Here is an 11,895-nt window from a genome sequence, read left to right as displayed (position 1 = left end):
TAAAAATTTTAAATAGAAAGGTTTTTGACTTAAATAGAGATATTGACCTGGGCAAAATAGCCTGCAAGGAGAAAACAATTAATGTGAGAGGAAATTTATGTTGAAGATGTCCCTGAGGATGGCTGGAAGGGCCGAAACGTAGGACAAATAAATAAATATATAGTGTTGAGACTATTTTGGATAATAAATTAATTAATTTAAATATTATTTTACTTATTAGTGAGAAATGTTATGTAAAAAATTAAGTGACAGTTCAGTGCTAACCATTTTTTTAATAATTTATTTATTGTTATTTACAACTGTATACATATATATACATCAAGTAAATTTGCTGTAAGTGATATAATAACATGATACAAACATGTGGAGAATCTACCCATGGAGAGAGCTCCAAAAACATTTCTAGAGGAGAAGATCTCGAGGGCATCTTCTTTTCAGACGCCTAGGAGGGTTATTAGGTAATGAAGAAGAAGCCAGGTTAAAAACAAGTTGGTTTGGGTGATTGGGAAGTTAATCATGGAAGGATTGGTGGTACCTGGTCATGGCCAAATCGGCAACATATGGGACATTGAGGTCCTGATGGATTTGTGAGAAAGTAAGAAGCATTAAGAATTTTGGACTGTAAGGATTAGATTCGGGAGGAAATCAATGGTTTAGTTGAGCTCCAAAGCTCAACTCCGTATGTCCAGATAGGCCTTATAATAATCATGTAGATCAACCTTTTGTAATGGATTGGAAGTTTAGACCGTTTAGTAAATGTTGTAATAGTCGGAATCGACGAGCAGTTTCCTGTCTTTTCAGTCTTGTATGAGAATTCCATGTCAGTCGTTTGTCCAGATGTAGTCCTAAGTAACTGATCTATTCAACAGGAATAAGTGGGGTATTTTTAAAATATACTGTGGGGCAAGACGAAGATTTACGACAAAGGGTAAATGTGATTTCGTGGGATTTATTGGAATTTATTTTAATCCTCCAGTTTTGGCACCATTCTTCAGAGTGGTTATGTGGAATTAGAGAGTTTGGGATACAATGGAAGGATAATTATTCACTGATAATAGGCATGTGACATCGGCATACGTGGTGAGAATATTGTCAGGATGGGTTGGGATGTCAGCTGTAAAAACTGTATAAAGGATAGGACCAAGGATATTACCCTGAGGTACACCAGCAGACTGAGGAAATACGGATTTCATCACAAATCACAAACGCTGTTGACTTGAAATAACCTATCGGAGAGATAAGAACGGATAATGAGAAAATATGTAGGGGGTAGGAATTTACGGATCTTGTATAGCAGTCCTGGGTGCCAGACTCGACAAAATCCTGTTGTAGATCAAGAAAGACTCCCGAGCAGTACATTCCGCGCTCTAATGAAGACGAGACAACATCAACCACATGATAGCGTTGCTGGATAGTGGAGTGGGATGTTCGGAATCCAAATTGGTGATTTGGGATTATGTGGTTGGAATCTAGGATGGGGTACAGGCGTTTTAAGATGAGTTTCTCAAGGATTTTGCCCATGATAGGTAACAGAGAGATAGGACGGTAGGAGGATGGGTGTTCTGGAGGCTTTCCATGATTTGATTATGGATAATTTCCATGGCCAGGAAAATATGTGGATCTGAGGACAGCATTGTGGACGTTGGTAAGGAATATAACAGGTTTTGAAGATGTTTTAGAATATGGGATGTAATTAGGTCATAACCAGGAGCTTTGCGGGATGGTAACTTCTGGATGATGTTGGATATCTCTGATGGATGAAATGCTTTAGGTGGAAGATTCATTTGGAGTGGGGTATTCAATTCTTCTTCAATGTGTTCAAGGTGGGTTGAATTAACGATTTCAAGGTGTGGCTCAAAGGTTTTAGAAAGGTGCTGACCGGATATTTGAGATTTTTCTTCTTCCGATTCTGTCCATGTTTGAGATTCAGTAAAAAGTGGGTGATTAAAATTCTTGAAGTTGAGAAGCTTCTTAGTAGTCGTCCTTAAAGATTTGTCAGAAGTCGTGATATTTTAATCGGTAATTGGAGTGGGTAGTTTACTTAAACAGTAGGGGATGAGTAGGAGCTGGATGTGGATCTCCGGAGATGATTTTACTTTTAAAGGTAGATGATGGGAAGAAATAGGCGGACGAGGAGTTTTAGACTGAGAATGAGAGGTCTGGGGATTGGAATGGGAGTCTGCTGGTTCCTTGTGACTTCAGAGTATGGTTGCGGTCTTCTTTATTCCTGGCGATGATGGTCTGGGACGGTTGTTGCTGGTTGAGTTGAGTTACGTTTTTCTCCTATTCTGGAAAAGTTGCTAAATACCCATCTTCATGATGTACCTGTGTGCGATTTTTCTCAGGACTATGTTTTACACTTAAAATAACAACTTGTTTATACAAACAAAAAATAAAATATGAACTTCTTTATTATAACAAACAATAATGAATGGTTATGATAAACAGTAAATGTGATTTGGTGAAACTAATTTCTCGCAAAATGAAAGAATAGAATTTCAATTTAGATGCAGTTGTCTGAAGACATAATGGAACACATCATAAAATATTATGACTTTTTTTATTTGTATATTATAATATATCTATGTATTTGGGTCTAAGTCCATTTATTGTTAATGATACATTTTTTTTTCTTTTTAATAAAATATGTTTCTTTTTACTATGAATTATTCCTGGAATTTCAAAAAAAAAAATAGTAAAATATTTCTAAAACGTAAATGATATAGTTTTATTTGAAGTTAAATGAATTCTTATTATGGTCTTAAATCTTTTCTATTACAACTTTATTTATTATTTTATTTTTCATTATTATAATTATCATTATTTTTCAAAAATAAAACTATAGTTGTATTTTTTCTTTTTTAATTTGTTTATAATTTCATCAAATATATATTTATATAAAACTATTTTTTATGTAATTATGAGAGATAGTTGACCGTGGATGATAAATGAGGGGAAGATAGTTGGGGGTGCGGTCAATGAAAAACACAAATAAGTATGATTAACTTATTTTAATGTGCCAACGTTTCGGCTAGAGTTTCTACCCTTCTTCAGGGCTGTTCGTTGGAAGATCGAGCGCCTAATCCATATTATATATTATAATATATATTATAATATATAATATGGATTAGGCGCTCGATCTTCCAACGAACAGCCCTGAAGAAGGGTAGAAACTCTAGCCGAAACGTTGGCACATTAAAATAAGTTAATCATACTTATTTGTGTTTTTCATTGACCGCACCCCCAACCATCTTCTCCTCATTTATTTTTTATGTAGTTTTTGAACCGTTTTAACCTTTGTCCATAGCTCAGATAGTATGCAAAGCCCACAGCTTTACTACAAATATCAGGAAGTCACAATTTTAAGTGTTACTAGCCCAATGCATACAATGTGCAAATTCGTCACTGATATATTCTATGTCTGGTTCACAGTGGGTGAGTTCTCTCCTTATGATACTATTTAACTACCATGATACGGGTGTTTCTACAAGAAGTTTCTTTTTCTTGTCCTATGCTTTAGTAGCTTTAAACCAAAAATACGGAATGTTGAACAAAAAAAAATTGTACTGAGTTTTAATTTGTTTATTATAAACCATATATCTCTAAACCATCGTAATCAAAATTCTAACTAAAAAATCCAATTGGCATTCATCTGGCTGTTCTCTAGAGGCAGTTACCAAGTTTTTAAAACACTAATACAATACAATCAACTGATGGAGATTGTTCTATACTTTTTTGTGCACTAACACACCAAAGAAACTAACTATCTAACTATCAAAAAAATGGTAATCCAAATGAAAATTCATTATTATAACCTGTAGAAACCTGAAAAAAACCTGTCCCCTAAGTTTCATATCATTAATGTGTCTCGTATATATTTTCTTCTGAAACTAAGACGGAATAAGGAATTTTCCAGAGTAGAAATTGGGATCTCTGTGATTCTCATATTCATATCAAAAACTGATTATGTTATCTCTTCTGCATTAGTTAACAGACGTCCACAGAAAGTTAATTGCGGTTTAAGGGGCTCTGGACATTTACTTCTTATTCTTTATCCACCCTCTTTTGTGGCTTTCAGATTGTAGGTGCCTCAGTCCCCAATTAAGGAATGTTGGAAAAAAGCGGTGTATCGAAATATAGATATTAAAATTTTACTATCGAAAAAAGATGTTTAAAGAAAAAAAATTGCTTGAGTTTAGGAATGTTGCAACCCATACTCAAGCAAGGTTTACTTTTTTATTTCCTAAACAGCTCAGACTGTCGCGTCCTGTCAGTGCTTGGATTACTGCTACAATTCAGCTCACATTCCTTCTCAAGTTTTTGACAGCAGAATGACATGCTTAGAAGAGCTCTTTCTGCAATCAGAAACAAAATTATAAACCTTTGACGTTGAAACTTGATTTATTTTTCTAATGATAGACGCTGAGAATGAAAACATCAGTGTCATTGGTGAGAAAGAAAACTAAAAACACGCAAGAATTAATAATAACCCAAAACCGGAGGAGTCTGTGCTGTCTATTTAATCCTTACAAAGTTCCTTCCTTCTTCTTTAGTTCTTCCTCTGGAAAAAGTAATTAAAAAATCAAACTCAAAGGAGCAAAAACAACTTTTTTATTATTCAATAAATAAGTAATTTTTTGTAGAATCACCCTTTTATTTACGAGCCGTTGAGTGCTAAAGTGATCTAAGTGAATTATTATATAAGAAGTTCTATACTGTATTTAACAAGTAATCACAGCTTTTTCAGATAAAATTAGTGAGTCACAAGCATATTCTAGTTGAAAGTATTTGAATTTAAAGCTAATTGATTAAATAATTATTATTTTATGACAATTAATTTTAATAAAAACTCTATGTCACACCAACTTTGCACTCAACAACTCATGTTATCTCGCTATGAAAATAATGAATAACAATACTCTGTTTAGCTGTCTTCATGGAACTTGTTGATAATCTTATGCGGTGACCCTGAAACAGTTATAGTGTTACCCTCCCGTTAGTAAACTAAATGACAATACGCTGTTGTGTTTCTATTTTAGTTTCTTTTGAAATTCTACCATGTACAAACTACAAGATTAATAGTATTAGTTTGTACTTTATTATGAAACAGGGTCCTGGTGGCTCTGATTTTGCCTCCTTTTTTCTCAGCCTGTGCCTAAATATCACATTTTTTTCCCTCCAACACAAAAGCATAGATATTACATATTGTATTGTATGAATATTATCTATTTGTGTATCAAATTTATTTATTAATATTTTATTTAGTAAATAGTTACGTAGTTTTTACAGCCACCATTTTGTTTGTACATCTAATGTTTACCTCATATTCATCTTTAGCAATAACGCGGGTATGACTTGATTCAAATAATTAAGGGGGAGGGGGGAATCAGTGGATCTTTTAGATGATGTCGCCAAGACTAAAAATCTGATAGTTAATAACATGTTTCGCTTTATTTTCTTTCAAGCAAACTAATAAATAGGAGCTGGAAAGAGGACAATTTTTAGAATAATTTATACAAACAAAACGTCACAAATAATAGCTATAGGTATATATACAATAAGAGAGCGATTCGTAAATTAAAAAATAGAAAAATAAATTTCTATTATAAACTTCTATTATTCTATTAAATAGTAAGAAATTATCGTCGATGTAGCTATGCACTATGTCCGGAATAACACTTTTATTTTCACATACCTTTACATGAAATATGTAGAGACATTATCAACAGAAATAAACAGGTCTCAAATAACCAAGTCTCGCAAAATTGTCTTTTGTGTGGTTATGGGAACATCTCAATAACTGAAAGTTATAAGGGACTGAAATTACGTATTTAAAGTACCTTTCTGGAAATATTACAGTAACTTTGTGGCAAAAATCGACGATCGGCGGTTAAAAGCAATTTTGAATATATTCCTTACATCAATGAACTATTAGGTTGTCATTAAATCAGCTAGATCTAAAGAATATGATTAAAATAGTCTAAGAGATCTTATAAATTCCGATTTTTCAAAAATGTTTCCCCTAAATTATTTTTAATTTTGAATGGAATATGGTCCTGGTGCGGTCAAATAAAACTCACATAGTAAACTACTTGAGTTTACGTTTACTATTTGAGCTTTATTTGACCGCACCCGGACCATATTAAATTCATTGATACTCACGGTTAATCAACAATCTTCCAGTATTCTTAATTTTGTTTATATAAAATAATTAAGCAGCTCTCGTTGCTAGTCGTATTTAAAAAATGCATGAATATGAACCAGGAAAGCATTTGACAATTAACCAATGGATGAAATAAATATTTGTGAAAACATCATCAGTTTTTTCCTTAGGATAGGAATCAATGAGAATATATCTCGTTTACATGCCCAAACATCTTCTTAAGCCCAGAAATGTGGTGCACAACCATTTAATTGTTTTTGAAAAATCTAGTTTTTCTCGGTTACATTAGCCATCATATAACAATTTTGCAAAAAAAAAACATTTAGCGATCTATCCATTCATTATTTATGTACATTAATTAACAGGTTTTCGTGTTACATCAATTATGCATCAGAAAATACTTGGTGAATCATTTCAAGTATATGGAAGGAAAAGTACAAGACCAGGTGTATATGCTGTTGAACTAACAGTAGACGTAATTGGAGCCCCTGTAGCTGGAGCTCGTAAGACACGCCATAGGAATCTTAGAAGGGTAACTATAGGCATTTTAATATTTTATTCTAGGTCACAAAGGCCCCTAAGAATTATATACCTACTTGTATATAATTCAATTAGTTTAGTTATGTTAAAATATAAATTTTTTATGATATATAACGTAAATGTTCAAAAAAATTTGTTATGTGTTTATATTCTTATAATAAAATTTTGACTATATTAATCAAATGACAACCAAAAACTTTAATTATTACTCATTAAGTCCGTGAATATGGAAACTATAAATATATTTCGGGTTTTAAGGGAAATTAAATTGGTCACTATTTTAAATAACAGGAAACTGCATGCTCTTTTAAAGTTGATAAATTTGTCACAATATATAACCAAAAAGTCTATAGGACCATTACATTCCAAAATACAGCCCACCACAAGTAAAAAAATTACCTTGCCTTCTTAAAAATGGCAGATAGGCAAGAATATTGACTTGTGGAATTAAGAGAAAAATAATAGTAGTAATAATTAGTATTATTGATTTTCTTATTAAATTCTACAAAGTTCATTTTCACTTTGTTATAATCCAGTGTGTTTGGTTCACGATCACACATTTCTGCAATTTTGGATGCATAATTACATGCTTAATGGTGCTTGTTTTGATGTCCACTGATCAGGTTTAAAGTTTTTGATTACTTATTGTCAATATATAACTCAATATATCATTTAAAAAAGTTTAATAATTTCATGTTTTGTTATTATAATTTGACTTTCATGATTGATGGTCCATTTTAGTGATTTTTTTTTTTAATGCTAAATATTTCAGGCATATTGTGTATCTTGGGATTATGGATTAGTTGAAAATTATGAGCTTATAACAAACTAACAATTTATTGTTACTATATGAATAATTTAATTGCATTTGTAAATTTACAATTCTGGTTGTTAATTATGTTGTACAGTTTTCTAAAATTTTCTAAATTAAGTTTTCACTTCTATTAGTTAATGTGTTCTGTTGTTCCCTGCAATGTTTATCAGTTAATTTAGGTACAGGAAAGTATTAAATATATTTTTGTTTCCGAAAAACTAACTCTACAAATAATTTTTTTACCAATTGTAAATTATTTTCTGTAAAAACTGATAATAATTTAGTGCTTATTTTTCAATAAAAGAATTTTTTTTCCAGTGTTTTTTCGAAATAAAGTTTGATCAGATTGTTGCGAAACTTAAATATGGTAGAAGCAGAATTGTTCAGGTAAATACCCCAGTGGATTTAGATGCTTCTCCTTCATATGATCCCAACTTTCCTACCAATGTTAAACTAAGATTCAATTGGTCCTGTAAGGATAATCAAGACTTTTGCCAAAACATAACCTTAACGGGTGAATAATAATATTTATTAAAGTTTTTTTAATTGATATTAAGATTGAAAAAAAATATTACTTTCTATTGCTAATACTTTGATAACCTCTTTTTATGATAGATCCAATACGGGTAATTCCATCAATGCCAGAAGGAATATTTGAGATTCTTTTAAATGTTTCTCATGTACATCGTGAGGTTCCCTTTGCCTTAACATCCCAAACCATTGAAGTTACAAAGGATCCTGTGATTAAAGATTTAGAACTGGTGTGAGTTAAACTGAATATTTAATTTAGATACTTAAGATGAAAGGAATATGGTCCGGGTGCGGTCAAGAAAAACTCAAATAGTAGAAATATACTAATTTAATGAGCCAACGTTTCGCCCCACGTTGCAGGGCTTCTTCAGGGCTGGACAGTTCCGGTGACGAGGTGATGACGTAACATTACGGCGGTTAAACCGACGAGCACTGCGGCGGATATTGCCGTTACTGGTGTTTGTATCTTGAGGGCCCCGTGTCCAGCCCTGAAGAAGCCCTGCAACGTGGGGCGAAACGTTGGCTCATTAAATTAGTATATTTCTACTATTTGAGTTTTTCTTGACCGCACCCGGACCATATTCCTTTCATCTTTACACACGGTCAATCAATAATCTTCCATTACTATTTTTTTGTTCTTTTTTGACCGCACCCGGACCATATTCCTTTCATCTTTACACACGGTCAATCAATAATCTTCCATTAAATACTTAATGTATTTTTTTAAAGTATTTTTTCTCCAGGTGCCTTTCGAACTGTTTAAATTCACGGGTCTATGAGCTTACACACCTTCAGTTAAATGGTCTTCCTCCTGGCAAAAAAATTACTTGGACTCTTATAAAGGATGATGGTACAGAAACTAGTGCTGATGATATAAGACAGGAAGACACACCTGAGGAAATCTTCATCATTAAACAGAATGCTATGGAACGTTATAGTAATTACAGAATAAAAGCAAAAGTTGGTAAGCATCGATTTTTTTTTTACTTATGTGTTTTGGGTCATTGATTTAATTTATATATTTTTTAAGTTAAACAATATAATTTTATTTATTTCAGTAATTAATAAAAATAATTCATAACCATACTAAACATTTGAAAATATAACAAATATTGCATTTAAAAATAAATTCATAACATTTACAATATAGAAATTTGATTACAATTTTGAATAATGTTGCTGCAATACTTTTTCTAGATGACTATAATTTCGACATTGAGAATAATCATACTTTTTTAGTTCCCATCTTATCATTGTGTCTTTGTCAGCCACCTCTAAATCTTCAACTGCTTTTCAATAATACTCCTCTCTCAGCACTTCAGATTAGGAGAAAATAGAAACTGACTACACTTCTTTATTTTCGGCAGACTTTTCTAGTTTTTAAGGATTTATCTACTTATAGCCCAGAAATCCTTAATTCACATGAACAGTTAAGGGTTTTGTTGCCAAAGGTATATAAATCCATGAGGAAGAGGTGACAAAAATCCTTACAGATTATTTATTTGTACTATTTGTTTATTATAATATTGTTTACTTTTAATTTTATTTTATTAATCAAAACACAGTGAATCATTTCTTAAAATTCATATATCAAGATTTCAATCTGATAACTTTAGTGGTGTATATATTTTATTTTATACCAGATCAGCCTGGTGGGCCTTACATCGTTGATATAACCGTAATAAATAACTTTAGTGAAATTCAATAAAGGAGGATGAAGTACTGAAGAATCCAATGATTTATTTTGGTTGAGGAGATCCACTTAAAACTTTAGATTTTTGGTCCACTTTAAGGGTATAGGAGCCGAAATTTAATTTTTGATATGATAGAAATCTGGTGAAACTCAAAAAAGATAAATGAATATGGCAAGTAAGAAATTAAAAAAAAAATAAATAAATAACTGTTACTGGTCATGTATCAAGCCAATTATGCAACCTAGGTACTGCCCTTAACTTTTCCTCCAACGTGTAGCCTGGTTGCATGGTCTGATTGTGAGTAAATAATTCAATCCATGGTGTTATCTTGTTTTGAGTAGTATACTTTCACTTAGTTGCAGCACGAACTGAGACCGGAAAGGTTCACCCAGCTCCAATACAACCTGCTTTTAAAAAAGAAATATAATATATAATAGAGAGCCCACCCACTACACTACTCCATTCCACCCCGCCCTTTTCCTATCTTTTACATCCATTTAAAAGGTCTCACCATATGTTTCATATTTAGGTAAGTAAAAAGTACGATCTAATGTCATTACAAACATTGAAACACAATACCATTCATGAATAAATTCAGTATATTTATGCATTTTTAGTCACTCTCTATTACCTTCTACATCTTTATGTGATATTCGTATTTTAAAATCTTTGGCTTTCCAATAGTACAGAGTAAAGTTGGTCTAAATGAACTATGGGGCCAAGTGAATCTGAGACTCTGGGACTAAATGAACATTTTGACAAAATAGGCAAATTTCTTGCTTTGCTGTTAGCTGTTGAGACATTATTTGGGTGTTTATTTATTAAAATTGGTGAAATAGTTTTATCTTCAAAATTTACATTCATCTTAAATAAATTTCATATATAAGGATAACATTATGTTCTTCCCTCAATTTCATATTTAGTTCTTTAGACTTTATGCCAGGTTATAACATAAAAGTAAAAGTCAATATGAATTTCCTGTGATCTGTGTGAATTTCAGTTTTTAATTTTATTCTTTTTTTTTTTTTATAATTGATTTTTAAATGTATGATCTTCGATATAGGCGTATCGAGGAATTTACAAAGGATTTAGGATTGCAAGGATCGAATATAGCAGAATTCCATTCTTTTATTGGAGCCTCAAGGCTCAACTCCAAATGTCCAGATAGGCTTTAGTTATGGATTAGAATCTTGGACCATTTGTCTTGTGTTGTGAAAGTCTGAATCAAGGTGCAGTTTCCTGTATTTCATTCTTGTATTAAGATTTCAAGTTAGTCGAATAACTTTTATAAAGCCTACTGGAATTCCCCAGGAAAGTAGTACTTCAGTTAACATACCAAGAGTTGAATTCAACCTAAAAAAAGAAAAAGTGCATATTGATTACAACAGTTTGGTGCATTTTTTTACAGCTTTTTACACAAGCTGTTTATTTACTCACAATATGTTCCATTAGCAACATATTTATCCAACAAAGCAAAGATGTCTGTCTCAAAAGAATCGATAAATTCAAAAATAGAATTTTTTGGGCAATCTTTACTTTTATACTGTTTAGACTGTAAAAGAGATTCAAATGTTTAAAAAAATGAAAGTCGGTTAGCGAGAGATCCGGTGAATAGGCTGGGTGCTGTAAAATTTCATATTCCATTTCATATTAATTTCGCAATTCTTCTGTACGATGTGTGCGGCCTTTGGTTCTTCTTCACAGTTAGTTTTATAGTGAAAAATAACCAGACCAAAAATTTTTAAACGAACGCTGCACTTTTCAATCTTTAACAGTATACTCTCACAAATTCCTGGTTTATATTGCATGCAGCTTTTGCAGCATTATTACCAAGTTTATACTCATACAAAGAAAGATGATATATTTGTAAGGAACTGAAACTATTTTTCTTATTGTTTTCATTTTTACAGAAATAATACCTTTATTAACTTTTCCATTGTATTAATTATTTTTTGTATAAATTATATTGTAGAAAATAATATCGAGATGTTTATTATTGGCTGTAGATTCACAGCACAAGAGAACCTTATTATTATATGCAGATCAACTATTAAACAATTATCTTATTCTTATTAAATTACAGCTCAAGAGAACTTTACTATTATATTCAGACAAACTCTAAAATAAATATCTTATTTTTATTAAATTACAGC

At 31.7% G+C, this 11,895-nt stretch overlaps 1 protein-coding gene across 4 annotated transcripts in view; it reads left to right on the top strand.

The window, feature by feature from the left end:
* Positions 1-11,895, top strand: part of LOC106686902 (polycystin-1) — a gene marked incomplete at its 5' end in the record, with an annotated part of 102,262 nt that overhangs the window by 16,912 nt on the left and 73,455 nt on the right. For 3 of the 4 annotated variants that reach the window (XM_014430502.1, XM_014430499.1, XM_067050379.1), the window contains 5 exon segments: positions 3,308-3,435; positions 6,529-6,695; positions 7,836-8,031; positions 8,133-8,280; positions 8,792-9,012. In XM_014430502.1, coding sequence (XP_014285988.1) covers positions 3,308-3,435; positions 6,529-6,695; positions 7,836-8,031; positions 8,133-8,280; positions 8,792-9,012 — 860 coding nt within the window. 4 annotated transcript variants of the gene reach the window in all.

Source organism: Halyomorpha halys, unplaced genomic scaffold (genome assembly GCF_000696795.3).
Source record: "Halyomorpha halys isolate HHAL.00 unplaced genomic scaffold, Hhal_1.1 Scaffold896.1, whole genome shotgun sequence".
NCBI classification, from domain to species: domain Eukaryota; kingdom Metazoa; phylum Arthropoda; class Insecta; order Hemiptera; family Pentatomidae; genus Halyomorpha; species Halyomorpha halys.
This window is presented reverse-complemented; position numbering and strand designations above follow the sequence as displayed.